The 20,238-nt window shown below is 38.8% G+C and overlaps 1 protein-coding gene across 6 annotated transcripts in view; it reads right to left on the minus strand.

Annotated features, from left to right (window-relative positions):
* Nckx30C (solute carrier family 24 member Nckx30C) overlaps positions 1 to 20,238 on the minus strand; it is a 277,663-nt gene that overhangs the window by 59,161 nt on the left and 198,264 nt on the right. For 5 of the 6 annotated variants that reach the window (XM_083130711.1, XM_083130708.1, XM_083130710.1 and 2 more), the window contains one exon: positions 3,738 to 3,958. In XM_083130711.1, coding sequence (XP_082986837.1) covers positions 3,738 to 3,958 — 221 coding nt within the window. The remainder of the gene's footprint in view (positions 1 to 3,737; positions 3,959 to 20,238) is intronic. The other variant, XM_083130707.1, reaches the window with a different exon arrangement.

The raw sequence follows: 20,238 nt of genomic DNA on the forward strand, positions 1-20,238 counted from the left end.
AGCAGTGATCCGGGTTTGTGGTGTTAAGGTGTACCAGATGCAGAAATCCACCGAAGGCTTGCGTTACAATGTGAGGAAAGCGCCATATCACGGAGAAGAGTGGTTTACGAAATTTAAAAACAAAGAAGTACGTACATGGGCGTCCGGAAGGGGGGGCCACGTCCCCCCCCTGGAAAATGAATGTGTACTTAAAAATTATATGTTTCACACATAATTTCATTTCAATCACAGTAACTTATGTTAATTATTATAAATTCGTTGAAGAAACATGATAATTTCAGACTGAAATAGTGTTTTCTTGAGGGGGGATCACTATTTTGGAGGAAAATATGTGTCCTTTGCCCCCCGGAAAAAAATACCTTGCTTGCCCCTCCCTGGAAAAAACTCCATTCGCATCTACTACTGACGACAATATTGAGCAAGTTCGCGCCATGATTCTGACAAAAAGTGGATTTCGCCCCCCTAGCACATAATTAAACCACAAAAAGCGAATCGCTGCTCGCCATTCTTCGCGCGGAGAGTTTATCCTGGAACAACAAGAAAAGAAAACGAGTGATGAAAGTCAAATGCTCGCTAAAGCAACAACAAATACACACTCTGACATACGCACGCAGAAAGCAGTATGGCCAACCTAGAAAAAACAATACAGCAAAAGTGTAGGTAATTTATGACTCTAGTATTATTTGCAGTAATTAATGACTCTCGTATTCCTTGCATATCAAATTTGATGTTAGTTAAGCATTCTTAGAGTTTTGATTTAAGTCCACTTTATGCAGGAAACAGTCTAATCGGAACTAGACCTACAGTCTTCAGTGGGATCCGAACAACTATGTGCCTCCACTGGGTATCGAAGCATGGACTTCTTAATTATAAGGCGACAACGTTACCACCGCCCCATCGGAGAGGCGCAAGCATAGTTGGAGTTACATGATGAATTATACATAGGATGTCCGCAAGTATTTTCCCTGATTACAAACAGACATGGAATCACCGTAGTCTCAACATCGAAGATATCGCCCTTGTACAGTCACGGACACTCCTGCGTTGTAAGAGTACCATTAGTTTTCAATGGAATCTTTCAAAACCCAGAGGTGTTCGTGACTGTACCTCACATCATCAGAATCAGCTACCGAGTCCATCCCGGCGCGCACGTTGCACTGTGCGTGGCGTTAGTGGAAATATTGCCTTCATTTCTGCTCCATAACACTAAGGGCGAACTTCGTGTGTCTGTGAATTATGGAGTCCGGATAATTGCAAACACATTCCAACCAAATCAGTTTAAAATTAAAATTATCGCGGACAATTGCGATATGAAAGTCTGAACTCCTTTCCCCTCCCTGGAAACCACCTTCGCTCTTCCAAAATTGATTCTTTGTTTACTAGTAATGAATTACAACCTACCTCCGTGGTGGAACGTTTAGCACAACTCGCTACGACGCCAGGGGCCCCGGATCGAATTCCGCCTGACCATGGGTGTTGTTTGTGAGTTTCATCATGTCATCACTAGCCTCATCGTCGCGATTAGTCAAAAGTGGCAGAAAAGCGATGTTAATAACAAACATCGAATTAAAGTTAAGAGTTACAATGATTTTGCCACTCTGTTGCTAGACCCGTGATCTACGTAGTAGGAAATTATTCAAGTGATTATCATTTGTGAAAGAGTTGCTTCAGTGTCAAATTTCACGACCTAAACTAGAACAGAACGATAAGAATGAACACATACGTCGATGCTAACTTCTAGTGCAACTTTGTTTTTCTTTTTGAGATTTCCACGCTATATTTACGTTCTAAATCAATCAATATCCAGCATTCTCTTGAAAACATATCTGCTTTAAGTCATACAATATATAGTACATGCATTTTCGGATTTATAATTTAGGATACTACCTAACATTTTTGGCTTTTCAGTTTTCCTGGTTTCGAAGTAAAGGAGGGACACGGTCCTATCATAAATGCGTTCTTTTATATTTTCTGATAAATAATGTACGATGTAATATAGTTATTGCCAGCCATATGGAGTTGCAATTACATTTGGATTAATACAAAGTAAATCGCTTCACTGTTCAACACCGTTCTCTTTTGAAAATAATTTTAGACTATAAAAACCCGCCGCATTCAAAGACTGTCCGACTGCCAAGGTTAGAGCAGGGGAGATGAATAATTCCCTCGCAAGCGTTGTCCGTCCCGATAGCAGCTTTCGGCGTAATGCATATCGAGCTGTTTGCAGCTACCAGGTATTTAGCTGATTATCCATGCACGCCGCATATTGATTCTGTTCCTTAGCAAACTCAGGCGCTTCAAGTGGTAATAATAGAATTCACTTTGATTCAAGCATGTCCTTGAAAGTCATTTTCAATGACAGACATTTTGTTACACTGTGCGATTTGGATTTATTTTCGTAAAATTTGTAAGGTTAGGTTAGCTGTAACGAGTATAATGAATGATGAGCAGGGATTGTCTCGATCTCGTCTGCAAATGTAAGTGCCTGTCTCTTTCTCAGTCTTGAGTCTCGAAATATACTTGTATATTATAATCAACAAATAAGGCGCGCCACTGCCATCACAACGCGTAGAGAGCATTAAGCTAAATAAAATATTGAAGTTTCTTGTCTGACGCATCGTTTCGATGCTTACAACCCTCGATTGATTGATTGAGTTGGTGTTTTAAGTCCACTTTATGCACAGTAAGGCTAATCGGGACTGAACCTACAGTTTAAAGTGGGATCCACTATGTGCCTCCATCGAACCCTCGAAAATGGAATTTAAACGAGTTTAAATGTGTTTCAACGTTGCCGCATGCACCGAAGATGAAACGCTCTCCAATCCATGTGTTGTAATGGAAGACCGCCGAGTGAAAGTGATTGTATGACTGAGACTAGGCATTTCAACTGAATGAGCACACAATATCCTATATGAAAACGTGCATATGGAAAGGTTGTGTGCGTGATGGTGCCGCGATTGTTGACTGTCTACCAGAATAACGCACACGCACATTGCGACTTCGAACACTGGCCTGGAACAATCTGTGGCTCTGTATTGTCTTACATTTTAGATGTATTTTTCAAGGTTCTTTACAAGATGTTCATATCCATATGGATCGGTATAATGAAGCCATTTGTTGTTTTAATTTAGCGACGTACATTAGATTTTGTTGTTACTGGAGACATGTGGTCCCATATTATCTGAGGTTGTTGGCTGAACACCCATAATAATTATCAAATCAGCTCTAAGTTATATCATCTCAAAATCCTGAAAGTGTAATTGCAGATATATCTGTAAAAATATTGTTGCTATTTTGATCACTGTGGAACAATTTGAATTGAGGTAAGTCTTGAAGTTTTCCTGGCGACGAAGATTCTCTCGGACTGTCGATTAACATCAAGTGACTTCTGTAAAGGTATCCGAGCTATCGAGAGCTAACGTCACTCCCATCTTCAGGGTAGAAGTCTGCTTCCGAGCTATCGAGAGATACTAACGTCACTTTCATATTCAGGGTAGAAGGGAGAAGAGAGTGACGGAAGCTCCCCAAAGCTCGAATACCTTCCCAGAACCCACCTGGTCAATATGCCGAGAGAATCTTTTCAACAATTTGAATTGATAGGGTAGGTCGTAGCACGTTATGAACTCGTAAAATCTCTACAATACAAACACAGGTAAACAATGAACAATTCCACCAGCTTACCCTATCGGATCTAGCGCTACTACGACTTGCAGAGAAGGATGTGAATGTATACTCACGACATCCGATGCGATCCCCTCCTCCAGGGCCCCCGCCACGCCGTTGGGCTGCTCCGTGAGGCTCGCCGCCAGGTCCGTCTCTTGGCTGCCCTCCGACCCTACCACGTGGTTGGTGGTCACCGATCCGTTCTGAGGCTTCGTGGCGTCCAGCAACACTTTGAGAGAGGCAATCGCATGGAGCTGCGTTGCCTTCTCGTCCACTTTCCCTGGAACAGATAAGTCTACTGTACTAGTAACATAGTTTTTGTACTGGTCAACATTGACACAAACACACCACAATACATAAACACTGTTCACAGATGACTAAAACATTTCTTTCCCCTAAATTAAAGATCTGTAATATTTGTTTCTTTAATGTTTAGGTACCTCGTGCAAAAGTGCATTTCATTCTAACAATACAAACCACTAGAACAACACAAATAAATATATAAAACTCTTGCTACTTAGGAGTTCAATAGTTCAACGTCTTAATGTAACACACATACAATACGAAAAAGCTTGTATAGCTTAGTAGAATTTCCTTTATTATTATCAATAAGGTATTACCAAAGTATTTAATATCAATTTCGACTATTGAAGACTAAAAAGAGAGAGAAAATTTGCAACAAGATTGGTTTGCGGGATTTAATAATATATATTGATTTTACTTGTGGAAGAAGTACAGTCGCCGGCAATAAAAATGAGACGCCTACATCCTGGAATACTCGCTTCTCTGCAATGTGTTCTGTGTTGCCTAACTCAACGGCACTGACAGAAAACGCCATTGAAAATTTGTTGTTTAAATCCACTCTTCGCCGCAGTTTTAGGCAACACATATAACAAACACATTGCAGGGAAGGAAGACTTTCAGGATATACGTGTACCATTTATATTGCCGGTGACTGTACATCTATAATTTACGATTCTGATTACTGTTTCAGCATCGGTGGGCTATCATTCGAAAATAAAACAATGGAACAAAGACATGCCATTATTGTGATTGAACTGTTTGAACCCTTAACTAGTCTAGAACATATCATCATTTCTAGATAGAAAACACAGATGCATAAATAACATAGTAATATAATTTGAAAAATTGTGTAACTTGTGGAAATCTTATTAGTGTCAAGAAATATGTGTACATGGCGTATTACGAGGAAAAAAATTACACATTTGTATCAATGTAATACGGGATCGTGGAACTTACACGCAAGCTCTGGATAGAAACGTGCTTTTCATGTTACACTTTTCTCATTTTATAGGAAGAAGAGCGAATGAGTACTGCAATATATATGTATGCATATACTGTGATGTTTTAAAAAAATATGTCCCTGTGTCAGTAGATAAAAGTTGATATGACAATGTGCTTAACGAGTCAAGTTGTACAGAATATGATGAATTGACAACCCTGTACTGTACACATTCAATTGTGCAGTATAATGAACCATGGTTTCGATGTGTTATTTAAAATTGTCTTTTAGAAATGCGAGCAAGTGCATGTGTTGTATGCAGTGTCATAAAGCGAAAATTACTTGCATAAAATTTATGTATGATTAAAATTTAATGACAGATTTATATTTTATTTTCTCTGTTCAGAAATAAGAAGTAATTTACAACAATAATTTACAACTTCCTTAAATTTTGTTATTTATTTTCATTGAAATTCAGGAATAAAAGTCATGCTTACATAAGAGACCACTTTAAAAATTCAACGTGCATCCCAAGCACTTCGGTTTTAAGAGCATACTTCACTGTTATAGAAAATCGCGTTTAGTAAATGCTTTTAATACAAACCTGTTCGGGTTCGTATTATCTAATTGTGCTTTTTGTACAACCGTCGTACCAGATTTTAAATTACATACAAATAATCGAAGCATAATTACTTGAATCACCATTATTTGCAACGTTCAAGAAACGACGAAGATCTAAGAAATGTGGATTTGAATGAAGCACTGATATTCTGAGTGAAGTATGCTCTTGTACTGAGAATAACAGCGTGCAGGCAAACGTTTTAAATTCTGATGAATAGCGGAAATATGAATTGCATCTTGTAAACACACAATGTTTTCATCCACAATGTTGTTCCCAATTATGATCAATCCGGCTTCAACAATACTGTTGGCATTTATAAAATCAAAATATTTTAATACAGACACGTCTTTGTGCGTTGTTAAATGCAATTCAAATTTTTATCCGACTTATTATTTTTCAAACAATATTGCAGTAGTCATATTAACATAGTAGGGACTTTGAAACAATATATTCCCTTACACCATGCAATAAAATCCCCAAATACATTGAGTTTACAAAAAAGGATGAAATATTAGAGAACAGCTAAGTCTGCAATACAAGATCTAGGAATATCTAATGTTGTGTAAAATGGTTATGTGCCCCCTCGTCTTTCGCCTTGTATATATATATATTTATGTTGTATCACAATTTGTTATGTAGGAGAAATTATTTCTTAAATATATTATGCTGGCATTATTTACACATGTTCCACATTTATAAAATTACGTAAACGTTTGTGCTGCATGAAAGATATTTACCCTGAAAAAGCATGTATGCGATAACATCAACAATAGGCTATTGATATTTAGAAAATATACTTTAATGATAAAGTCGAATTAGAAAGTTAATATAGGCTTCTTCTAACATTCGTTTTATAAAGAAATCTTTATCTTCAACTTAAAATATAGCTTCTATGTCATAAACCCGCGATTAATAAACTGTCTTCAACAAAGTTGATAAGTTTTACGACAATATCAACTGTTAGTTATTTGAACTTTCATCTTTTTAAAAATGCTCATTTAATAGGGTCATAATTAGACAGGGCACAATATCGTCATGAGAGGGCAAGATGAAGATTGATGCTCAACCATCCACTGCAAAGTTTGTACAACTCGATTAGTTAATTACTTGGCAACAGCCCTCAGCTTTTAGAATGTGTACAAAGCAAGCGCATAGAGTGGGCAAAAACCACTAGAATTGTTGTTAATACTCGCAAAAATGTTATGAACTCATCATTTTTCATTTGATAAATTTCCACGTTAGATACACATTTTGTTATATTTAATGAGAAAAGTTTTGTTTACAAAACCAGGCACGTAAGACGAACCATTAAATACATTTTTGCATGTAAAAATGAAAGATTTTGTTAACTTACAGAAGGAAACTGCTAGCGGTAATATGGCAAAGACAGTGTATAGCCCTTATGTATCTGAAGATAAGACGTAAATGAATGTTTGTCATTGTTTTTATAGTCTATTATTATTGATGTTTCATCACTTTAGAATTAGCCTTGCTCAAGATTATTACAACGATCAGGCTTAATGTTGTACGCGGAAGAAGGAGAATTGAATTGAATTAAGGAAATGGTAGTGTGAAATTAAGGTTAGAAACATGTCGCAAACTGAAAATTTTCATTAGTCATCGAAATTCATATAATTGGCGCTGATGCGTTTGATCTTAGACTTTCCCAATTTATTCAACTAAAAAATTAAATATTTTCAAGTTGGAAGAGTTAAGGCGAAAGGCGATTATCTCAAATTCATATTTCACTTCCTATTTATGCAAATTTCGAACGATGAATGGATTGAAATAGATACATGCAAACAAGAAATAATAATACCAGGCAAAAATGTAGCAGGTAAAAAAAGGTTCATGCAAACTGCATGAAACACATAGTGTTTCTTTTTAAAAAAACATACTACGAAAAGTAGTCCATTTTTACGTTTAGCGTAAACAGTGTTTTGTATGGGTGATTTGCCAAAAATCTCGAATTCCGTTGAATCTAAGATGTAGAAATAAAAGAGCGAGCATGAAACAAACACATACTTTTTTTTCGGTCTTTCTCGTATATCCTACATGAAGAAAAAGAAAAGAATGATAGTTATGAAAATAACGTGTCTGGTTATTTTTCTACTGAAATATATATACACATACACACATAATTCCTTGTTATATGCTAAATCTAGTACAATTAATAATATTATAATATTAGGAAGTAAATTCTTACTAGATAATTATTAATTTAGCAATTTTGCAAAGAATTATTACGTTAATAATATATTCCTACATAAACATGTCTGTATAGCACCTAGAAATCTATAGAATATTGGCCCCCGTGGTGGAGTGGTTAGCACATCGCGGTGCGACGCCAAGGGTCCCTGGTTCGAAACCCAGCCTGGGCATGGTAGTTTGTGAGTGTCCATTCATCAATTTCATCATATCATCACTCATCCCCATCTTCGGAAATTAGCCAAAAGTGGCACAAAATGCGAAGTAAAACAAAGGAAATCAATCAAATCTATGGAATGTGTTATGTCTTACATAATGACAATGCTACATGACTGGCCATAAATGACAGTGTGTATAATTTTAACATGTAGGCAATTCTCATAACGTTTCGTAAATAATTTGCTTATTATGTCCTGAATCCATGCATACTGAAGCAAGTTCCTGAATGACTGTCACGGAAAGGAATCTACAATCTTATTATTGCACAGGGGAGTACAGAGACTACTTTCGTTTATAGCAGCAATATTTCTTGATTATTCCGCAACATGTAAACTTCGTACGGAAAGTGGAAGAAAGGAAATTTCTGATTGTACAAATAAAGTTCCAATAAATAAAGAAAATAGTGATTTATAGCAATGCTATTGAAAAGACCAGTCTATTTAGTTACTAATTCTAAGTTAACAAAACATTTATTTGACACTGAAAGATAGAAATATATTGCACGTAAGCTTTACAGAAAAATGCATATTTAGGTCAGATCAAAACGTGAGTTACGTTGATCATTTAAAAAAAAATCCCATGATAAAAATAGTGGTGAGAAGTTTATGTCGATTTTATGTTCCACAGTAAGGTTGTCGACGACCCTATCTGTTGATGATGAACCGTGGAAGATACAGCTGACTGACTGATTTAGTTTGTTCGACGTCGCATTTCTCCACTTCTGTCTAATCGTAACGATGGAGATGACTGGTGAAAATATGAAATGGAAGAAGGGACAATCATAAACACATAAGAACGATACAACGCAACCGCAGAGAGGATTATATTGGCTGTAAGTCCAGGTGCCAAAGCCTCGTTTGTATGCACATTGCAGAGAGGTTCACTTTGGGGTGCTTTCAGCGAACATTACCTCCCGTGGAAGATATAGAAAATACATTCCTTTATTGCATGGATTGTGTCATGTTGTCTACAACTACAATAGCTAATTAGCACCTTGAAAGTATTACTAAAGAAGTCTATTTAATCGAGACTTGACCTACAGTTTAAAGTTCGAACCACTGCGCAGTGTTCCTCCACCGAAGATCGAACCCTGAACACCTTGATTACAAGGCAACAGATCTACCACTACGCTATCGGGGTGGCACATTAAAATTTTACATTCGTGTCTGCGAGCTTCTTACCTTGGCTTTAGAAAGGGTTAAATTTTGTTAAAATTCATGAGGACATTTAAGTGTCCTCGAAAAGTATCCGGAGAAAGAACATTCGTTTCCCAGAACGAGAGTAAAGATCGTGGGATTAGTTTCTAATGCAATTGCATGGAGGTTTCATATCGGTCCGGCAAAAGTTATCCAACTTCGGGTACGCATCGGGAAGCAGAAGTGATGGAAAGGTCGTTTAACGCTCGAGCGGCGCTCTGTCTGCGGAGGAAGAATTGAATGGTGATGAGTGTGTCAGTCTGGCGGAAGGAAAGGAGCCGAAGGCGAGGGAATGCGGTTTAGGAGCCTATTATCAAGATGAGTTCCTACGAATTGTACAAACGGGGGTGGGGGGAGTCCTCCGTGAACTCCACCAAAAAAAGACCTTTTCGCTACGGGAAGCAGAGAAGGGCAGAGGAGATGGAAACTCGAAATGGAAAAAATTACCGTCCAATAACAACAGAACAGAGAAATCCACGTGTCCCAGTTTCTTTTGCATTGTAATTTTGGCGTTTCGTTTCTGGGTCACCAATACTTTGACACCTTTTTCTTCCGGATTAAGAGGTAGTATTTTCTAATGAAAAGTGGAAACTGGAGTTTTGAACAGTTGATGTCATTCAAACGAATATTTACATCCTGTTAAAAAGCAATTAATATCGAGACCAGTGGCGAATATATTGGTTTTCGCCTCCTCTGTAGAACTGAATGAGCTCTAGATCAAGATCCAATTTATAACTTCCTTACACGTTTAAAAATCATGTATTTTAAATATACAAAATTCATTAATGATGGTGGTAAGAAATTGACCATTTAAGGACTTTTACCTTGCCCCCTTCCATCGAACCGTGAGGTCTGCGGGTCGTCGACAATGGCCAATCTAGAAATAATGATTTTATTCAAATGCTAAGAAATGCAAATCATGTTTATAAATTATCTAGTGCATCCAGTATAATGGGCTTCTGAGTAGCCAAATGATTACTGCTCTCGCCTTTTGGTACGAGCGGTCTCGGGTTCGATTCCCGGTTGGAGTGTACGTGAGGACAACTAGGAAGCTACTTGAAAAGAAGAAGTAGCGGGTTCCGGTCTCGAAAGCCAGAAAACAGCGGCGATGGAACTCGATGCGCTGACCACCCGTCACCCAATGAAAAAAGTCGCTCTGGCAGGCACTGGCCCTTAGAGGTCTGTTGTGGCATGGTGTCTAGCTTACAAAAAGTCCATTAATATAACCATTAAATATGATAAATTTCAATAAAATCACGTTATGTTAGTTAAGTTCGAAACAAACAACAAAAGCTTGAAAAGAAATTAACGCTATCTTGTTTCATATTGTCTGTGCACGAAGATGGCATATACTCGTATTTACTCTGTATCACGAGCAGAGTATGTTTCAACGGAAAAGATAAAGGTTTATCTTAAGATATTGATTCCTGGGCATGAAACTTTGAAGTCATTCTCTTCGCAACCTTGAGAAGAAAGTTAATCCCTTCTCTCAAGAATTCAATGCAACTTTAATTAACGTTGACAAAAGCGGCTAGACCTTGAAGATGAGCCAGCAAAGGAACAACACTTCACCTCCCCGCGTTTCTTTCAATCAGCTCAACTTCAAAGATTGATAGATTTGATCGAAACAGCTTCCTGATGCTATTGTGCCGCGTCGATATCGCGTTAACGTGCAGAAGGCGGTCTCTTCCATCTGCCTCCAGTTCCCGAGGGGAATGCACCATGCTCACTGCAGTGCAGAAGGAGCCCGGAATCCAATTAGAAGATAGATTTACGTTCTGACTAATTTCGGACAACTGCAGCGCTATCTCTCTTTGGCCGAAACTGGTTGAGAGAGAGAAACGCTCATCTTTATTTGAAAGTCAGACGATAACTTCTCTAAGTATTTGGTGAAAATTGACTCACCACTTGCATTTCCTTCAATGATCTAACTTTATGAAGGTGATTAGAGGACTGTTTCGCACCCAGTTTAGGTTTGAATACCGTTATGCACTTGGGCTAATCTGGATGGGGTACGCTGCGCTAAGTAGAGTACAAACCACTTTAGAGTGCCTTGACAGCGAATCAAACCCACGTTCGTTGATTACAAAGGCAATGGAGTTACCTAACAACTACGTATTTAGGGAAGCCACAATTGCCGACTAACGCAAATGTCAAACGAGGTAAGTGTTGTAAAACAACCTTCATGACGCTTCATTTACATAATTAAATTATAAAGGCTAGAAAATAGGGAGTCAAAAAGTTTTATGTATTCTAAGGCTTATAACATCGAGAGAACATTTTAGTTTTTTTACAGCCACACTACGGAAATATATCCCTAACTGGCCGGCCTTCGTGGCGGAATGGTAATCACAACGCACTACGACGCCAGGGATCCCGGGTTCGAATACTGTCCTGCACATGGGTGTTCCTTGTGAGTGCCCCTTGATCAATTTCATCATCCTTGTCATCGGAATTAGCCAAAAGTGGCAGAACGCAACGTTAAATAAAAATCAAATCAAATCCCTAACTGGAATCGAACCAAGACAACACTGATCAAAAAAGCAATATGTCTGAAATATGGCAGGATCAGACATAATAACTGTAGGCATTAAGAGGTCACGTGGCGCTTTGGAGGGACGTTAGAATTCTTCTATCAGAAGAATGGAAAAGGTGCCATTTTACGTAGAAATACTTATGTTGGTCTGTCAACAAATGAAAGCCAGGTATGTGTATAGAGACGATTTGATTTCATTTGGTTTATTTTATATCGCTTTTTGTGCCACTTTTGGCTAATTTGCGAAGATAGGGATGAGTGATGATATGATGAAATTGATGAATAGACACTCACAAACGTCCATGCCCAGGCCAGGATTTGAACCCGGGACCCCTGGTGTATAGAGACGAACTTAAACAAATATCGCTGGGTGAAATTAACTTCTGCACTAAGAAACCAGTATCGTAGATTACACTAAATTGAGAACAATACAATTATGATAATAAGAACTCGAACCAGGGTAAGAGAACTGGAGCAGCATTCTCTCTAGAGATGAAAGGTAATCATTGACTTCAGTTAAGGCACCCACGCAGCATCCAGACAGACAATGGATCTTTCTGGATAAGAATGAAAGAGATTTGGAGCTTGACTCTCAGCAATGGCCTCATCAGGGTCCCTTCTCAAGTGTCTTCACACAAAGTGCTCGTCAGTCGTCGCATTATTGGCAAGCTTAGAATAGAGTGGCTTCCGGTGACTGGACGGACTTTCGATCTGGATGTAACTACTTTGGAAAAAGCCATCCAGCATAATCTAGCGTTGACAGCTAAGATCGTTATTTATGATTCTTCCTCAGTACGGTGCAATATTTTTTCGTTTGTAAGGATACAAAAAGTAAAATGTTCTTCGTGCCTGCCATAGCAAATCATTGCCATCGATTATTCATACACCATCTTAAGTACGGAGTTGTAAAAGGTAGATTCAAGAAGTACCCATAATTGTGTCGTTGTAGTCAAACAGGGAGATATGGCAGCACCTACCTGTCGCTTTGTGTTCTACTGAAGAAAATGCTGTGACAGAGTCGATCAATCAGGAGATTATCGCGTGCGCCTGGCGGAGACGAACAGAAGTGTCGACTGACAGTCGAGAGTGAATTGCTTGAGCGGTCCACGAAATATCCCACTTTCTTGGGAAAGAGTTCTGTACTTATAAACGGGCCAAAAACAAAACAATAGTCTTGAAATGACACCATATCATCTAAAGGATCCAGAAAGCATTTCCACAACAAGTACTCTGCGGCATTTCCAAGAAGCAGAAGTGAAAAGTTCACTATGTTGTGCGATGCCGTAATATAGTCATAAACTGCGTGTGGGAACTTATCAACAAACAGTGATACAACAATAATGAGAAACAGCTGTTAAATCGAAACACACACGCACGTAATGCCCAACAGGGAAAATTAAGTATTACTTCAAGTGAAAAACTGTAGTTATATTTAATATTTACGTCGAGGAATACACCGACATCAGGAAATTATAATTTCAGTACGCAATATCAAGTGCTCAGATAATTTAAAAATGAATCCATGAGAATAATGTATTACTTTTGAAGAAATTAGGAATGCCATGTCATGAATTCACACTAAACAACTTACCACAACTATAAAAAAGCATATTATACTATTCTCCCGTGTGTTAAAAAACATATATATTCTCTTTCATGGCAGTCAGCGGACAGTAAGTGGCGACACTGCGGTCAAAACGAAAGCTGTTTACAGCAACATCATTTCGTGGTATGGCCTGAAGTTTATGTCTGTGGATCTAGGTTTAACAGCGAGGATTTCGAACATTAAAACCGGTGGAAAGCAGTGCTTTCAGCTCAATCAATAATTGCACTGTACATTGCAGGCCTAAACAGCAAGCCATGTATCATTGTCCGAATAATACTGTTAATTTGTGGCTTGACGAACAGAAATAGTATGTGGAGCATGGACGACCCGTTGTTACGCGCTGACTCGGATAAAGCTAACGGGGAAGAAAAAATGGACAGTATCGTTTCCATAGATCATTGTTATCGTGGTCTATTTATCAGCTTTGCGTGAAATTCATCGCTGTTTCTTTCCCGTTTATTTATCATGCTTTAGTACATGGTTGCGTAATGACATCATGTTTTTATTCGCAAATTAAAAGTAATGGCAAAGGTAACTGGTTGTTTATTTTTGAAATGTTGGGTAATGCTTTCTAATGTAAACACCTGTAGCTTATCCTAGCAGTTCTTTTGGATCTCCGTTAAATCACTCATGCACACATATTATTTGTGGTGTTTCGTCGTGATTCGTTCCCTCACTTCTATTCGCAAAATTTGGCTTTTCACTTATGAGCTTCCCCGGTTGCACAGTGGTAATGTCATCATTGTAATCAAGGTGTCCCGGGTTCGATACCCGGTGGAGGCACATATTAAACTGGTGGTCCAGTCCCGATTAGGCCTCCTGGGTGGCGCAGTGGTAGCGATCTCGTCTTGTAATCAAGGGATGGAGGCACATAGTGGTTAGGATTCCGATTAGCCTTACTGTGAATAAGGTGGACTTACAACACCAACTCAATCAATCAATCCAGTCGCGATTAGATCATATGTGCATAAAGTGAACTTAAAATAAGAACATCTCATCAGTGGAAAATTGCAATGAGAAAATATTAACAGTAACATTGATCCCCAAGTCGCGTTTAACCTAAAAAATATAGAAACAACGTAATCATAGGAAAAGTACTCAAGATAAAAATAAGAATAAAGAAAACAAATATCTTCCGTCGTTCAACAGAACTCCTTGAAGATCCAAAATTTCTACTAATGATTTTCCATTACACGAATTAAATACTATAAATGAATAATTTCTTTATACTGTCATGGCGCATGATGTAAAATAAAATATAGGTACTTTAAAGAATATCGAAACTGGTTTGAACGGAACACGGTTGCTTTGGTTTACTTTAGTTAGCTTTTCCGTCACTTTTGACTAACCGCTAAGATGAGGAATAGTGATGATATGATGAAATTGATGAAGGAATACTCACAAAGAATATCCATGCCGGGATTCGAACCCGGGATCATTTGTGTCGTACCACGCTGTGCTAACCACCCCACCACGGAAGTCGGGAAGATCAAAACTGTACTGCGATAATTATCAGATTCGGAACGTTCGAACAAGAACCAAGTCTTAAATTGAAGAGGATAAATAGACCCTTTACACACGGCAGTGTTTGTAAGCAAAGCACTCGAGGTATAATATTTATGAGCACTTCACTTGCAACACTGCGGAGAGGAAGTTTATTGCATGGAACCTCGCGCGAATCCATCTTGGTGGCAATAAAGCTAAAAGCACAAAGTACCTGCAGAAGTGGTTACTCCACATTCTCCTCATGGAAGTTCGCATCAGTTAACGCGAACCATCCCAACCTATACGTTGCTGCAACTTATGCCATGCGACGAAGTGTAAAGTTTCAGCATGCGAACTTTAATTCGCCGAAAATTAAAATTGTGATTTGCTAGCGCTGCGACTATTTGCGCTCGCCATGTATTGCTGGTAGACTTGTCGTTCCAAAAAGACGAGAGAACAAAGCTTACACAGGGGTGCCCATAGATGAGACGGAGGGGATTTTTTTCCTTAAAATAATATAAAATTCAACATGTATATGTTTTTCTAAAATACAAATATGTAAAAAAAAAAAAAAGTTTACACCATGGCACCATGCTGCAATATGTGCGATGAGCCGGGGAAGTTGTCAGAATACATTTCCTTAATAAATAATTTACTTTAGATGGTTCTAAGTCACTTTTGCTACCAGGTGCACCAAATTTAATCCGTTAGGTGAAGAAAAGGAAGATTTTAGGGGAGGGACAGATTAAGTAAAGTGTTCAGTAAAGCTAAAAGAAAGCGACTTTCGGTAATAAAGGGTCTACCAATTTGAACGTCAGAACTTTGAAAGAGTGTTATGGCAAGACTGACTGGAATGACGAGATGGAACTGTGACATCTGTGTGCAGCAGTAGTCTGCGGCAAGTTACGGAGAGATACACAATGCAACAACGCATAGAAATTATTCGAATTTATTATCAAGATTCGTGTTCAGTTCGACAGACATTTCGTACATTGAGAGGAATTTATGGTCAACATAATCCACCGACAGAACAAACAAAACTGTAGGATTTGGGCAGATGAAAATCCGCAAGTGATTCTGGACGTACCCCTTCATCCTAAGAAAGTGACTGTGTGGTGTGGTTTTTGGGCTAATGGGATGACCGGGCCTTATTTTTTTTGCGGACCAACATGGAAATCAAGTGACTGTCAATGGGGAGCGATACAGGAATATGGTGGTGCAGTTTTTGTGGCCTAAACTGGTAAATCGTGACATCAACAATGTGTTTTTCCAACAGGACGGTGCAACTTGCCACACAGCACGTCAAACAATGGAATTATTGCAGGAAAAGTTCCCCGGACGAGTTCTGTCCAGAAAGGGTGATGTGAAATGGCCACCAAGATCATGTGACCTAACCCCCTGGATTATTTTCTATGGGGTTATGTCAAATCTAAAGTCTATGAGACTAAGCCACGCACAGTTCGTGACCTGAAACGAAACATCGAACGAACCATTGAGGCTATATCTCTCAATATGTGTGCAGACGTGCTGGAAAATTGGACATTCAGAATCCATTCCACCCACCAAAGCAGAGGGGGACATTTGAACGACATATTGTTCAAAACATGATGCCATTGTTTGCTCTTCAAAATAAAATAAAAATAAATGTCATTATCACTTGTGGTTTTCATTCTATCTAATTTTAAAGATCTGACGTTCAAATTGGTAGACCCTATATGAAATGAACGTTTAAAAATTGAGTTTACTCACCTATAAACATTACGTATGTACATACATGTACAGTAAAACCTCGTTAATCCGGACTAATGGGGGTGGGACAAGTTGACCGGTTTAACGAAAGTCCGGATTAACTGAAATTACCTAAAAGAACAGTAGAAAGTGTATTAAAATTCCGTTTATAGCAACAAAACATGTTTATTATGGAGTATTTAAAGGGCATAGGCCTAAATACACTATACAGTACATTACAACGTCTGCGGGAAACAGAATTTCGTCAGTGGTTGACTGCCTTTTCTTTGGGAAGTTCTCTTGTTGATTCCTAGCCACATTTAAAATCTTGCATTCTGTTGTTTTTTTCCTTTTGCCTGTCCGGATTAAGCGAAGTCCGGCTTATCGGGGTCCGGATTAACGAGATTTTACTGTATATATCATGAACAAATTTTATTATAGAAGGGTAGCAGACAAGCTGTCGTATTTTAAACACTGTTTGGGGATTATGACATGGTCTCTGGGGACACGCGGCACTGACCTTGCGGGGGGAGGGGGAGCACCCTGCGGGAATGAACTCCTTAACACCTCTTATTTAGGGTATAAGCGGTGTCCCATCGTAAAGATACCCAAATGTCAACCTGTCTTACACGACATACAACCCGGACTGCATTCTTGCAGGCTAACGAGGCTCTGGCGTCTGAACTCATAGTCTGCATAATTCTCTGTGAGGCTCAGGTTTCGTCCTATCTATATGCGTTTGTGATTGTCCTTTCACCAATTTCATCTTACATACTTCATTCTCATCTTCGCGATCAGCCAAAAGTGGCGTTTACCAGTTATTGCTTACTGTAGTACAATTTGTTTTGTAATTTTAATAGAAAAGAGAAGAATATTTATGCATATTGAGTAGCGTCAAGACTGTCAACTCTTTACAGAACGTTTCTTTCCTTCCATTGCGATTATGGTCGCCTATACATCCCGTTATGCATTACCATTTGCGGCACATATCAACTGAATTGTGAATAATGTTTTGGAGTTTGCTTTTAAGCACAAAAAGGCTAATCGGGACTGGAAGTGCAGTTCAAAGTGGGATCCAAACCACTATGTGCTTCCACCGGGCATCGAACCAGGGAACTGAATTTTAAAGTCTCGTGAAATGATTGAAAGGAAAGATGAAGAGAGGAGGGGATAAATGATTTGTCAAAATCAAAGATCGGGATCCCGAAATTAGAGTCCCGGGATTGCATTCACCATTCCCTGCATCAGAGACTCTGTGGTTAACCCAGCCTCCCACCAACGGGTTCATACGGGGCGCCAGGGCATAGTGCTGATTGCACCACTCATCCCATTGCCGAGGCGATGGCCATTATAAAATCTCTTACTCTACCCTTTTGGAAACAGCTTTGATCTTACAGTTACCCAAAAGGGAACAGAGACATCATTGCGTGAATTCACCCATCGGCATGCTTTGAAAGCCTCGCTCCGTAATAAACATTCTCTGCGCGACAACAGGAGCCGGAGCTTTTAATGCCAGCAAACAGCATCGTCCGCCGTCTGCAATGAAGCGTCATCATTCGCGAATATTGCAGACCGCCAGATTTATTACGGAGCACGTTGCGTTCAGCTGCCAGGGGAGGATATTTTTCCCCGTCGTCGCCTCGACCGGTGAGACGAAGAAGAGAACGCAGATTCTGCGGAGGATAAAATGCGGCAGAGATTGCAGTAATTTAAATGAAGGAGACAGATTTAGTAATTTGAATGGAGAAGGGAGGGAAAATTGGTATTTTTCTTGAGGAAAAAGGAAGGGAAAAAAATATGACGCTGAGAATCCGAAGAGGGTGAAGATAACGAATGCTCTCAACTTCTTCCGGAGGAAGCGGCCATTATCGGCCTGCATTGTTGCCACTCGTTTTGTAGAAATCAATTTCAGATCCTGTAGGAGGAAATACCGATATCCACCCCCCAATTCTCGTTATTCTCTCGTGATCTAGTGATCCAACCTCATAATCACCTTTGCCTGGCGACTGCTCATTATTTTGGCACAGCGTTGCTCTTCTTTGTTGAGAGATAATCTGATGAGTGAGATTCTCATCAGCATTAATCATTGGTTTTCTTAGCCTTGAAATTCCTTCCATACATCTCCGTCGTATCTTGCACTCGCACCAGATATAGACGAGACGAAACAGTCTTAGAGCATCTGTCAACTGTCAGTGTTAACAATGGACACTTCACGAACCACTGAAACTGCTTGAATTCCATTAATTACAAACAATGCGATATTTGCATTTCAATGGATCGATCTCCGTAATACGTATATCTCGCAGCGTACTGTGCTGCTGAGCAACGATTTCTGATTGATTGATAAGTTTATTTTACTTTGCTTTTCTGCCGCTTCTGGCTAATCGCGAAGATGAGAATGAGTGATGATAAGATGAAATTGATTAAGGGTCCCTCACTCACAAAGAACGTCCATTCCCAGGCCGGGATTCGAACCCGGGACTTCTGGCTTCGAAAACGATTTCCGATTCCTGTTGTCACGACCGCTTCATTAACAGGCGGTCAGAAGGCCACTCAGTTCTTTACAATATTGAATTATTTGCTTCCTATTTTTGGATTTATTAATATTTTTTCTTGTGTGCATTACACTTTGTACATCTTACGTTAAACTAATAATCACTGACATGTAAATTATCGGGGATACAAGTTAGACATTAATTGCCGGAAATGTTACTATTTTTTTTTAAAGTTTAACCACTGTCTCTTTGTAAAGCTATCCTGCAGTTTGAATTAATTAAATTGATTTGGTTGACTTTACTTCGTTTTTTTTGCCACTTTTGCTTAATTGCGAATATGATGATGTGTTATGACATAATGAAATTGATGAAGAGACACTCACAAAGAACAACCATGCCCAGGTTGTTACCCCTTCCTCCAGTGTGAAGCAGGAAATCTATTTTGGAATCTCCACGTATTTGAACATACACACACAGACGTAGAACTCTTGCTACAAAGTTGGTAGGCGTGATAAATATTAAATTTCCCCTACAGGAATATTTTGATTTGCACTTCATTTACAATCCTGCTTTCATTTTTAAACAAAATACTTTTAAAAATCACCATGTGGACAAATATACCTATATTTTGCAGTGTACTGCTCATTTTTATAGACGTTGTACGTACACCACGAATATTAATTTTTAAAGTGGTTAATAAAATTCACATGATAATTGGCTCACTAGTACGAAATTGTTCAAGACGAAACCAGACAAAATAAAATAGTTCTAGGTTATAAACATGGTTAATATGAGTGATATTGTGAATATTAAAAGATTTGTGTACGAAAATATCTGGAGATTGATTTTTATAATATCTCGTGGCAAAACAAACCTCAACATCTACACATTTTGGCCCAATATTTGAGGACGTTGTTTTACGATTGATCCTCAGATGTGAACTGCAGGAATGATCTTAAACATGAACCTCACAGCTTGACTTGTCGTATTACAAATGAAATGGTTAATACCAAATTCTTTACCTATTCTATGTCCAAAAACAAACACATATTTCTCTGCAACTTTCTCCTCCCAAGACAAAAGGGTTCAGAAGAACCATACATCTATTGGAAGAAAAATATTTCGGAGATGTTTATTTCTGGCGAAGAGCTATAGCACCGCAAATAATGCCACATAGATCAAATTTCTTAGATGAGGCTGTCACTCGGCAGGCAGACGTCAATATCCCGTCATGTGG

Source organism: Lepisma saccharinum, chromosome 11 (genome assembly GCF_977018435.1).
Source record: "Lepisma saccharinum chromosome 11, izLepSacc3.1, whole genome shotgun sequence".
In the NCBI taxonomy this organism is placed as follows: domain Eukaryota; kingdom Metazoa; phylum Arthropoda; class Insecta; order Zygentoma; family Lepismatidae; genus Lepisma; species Lepisma saccharinum.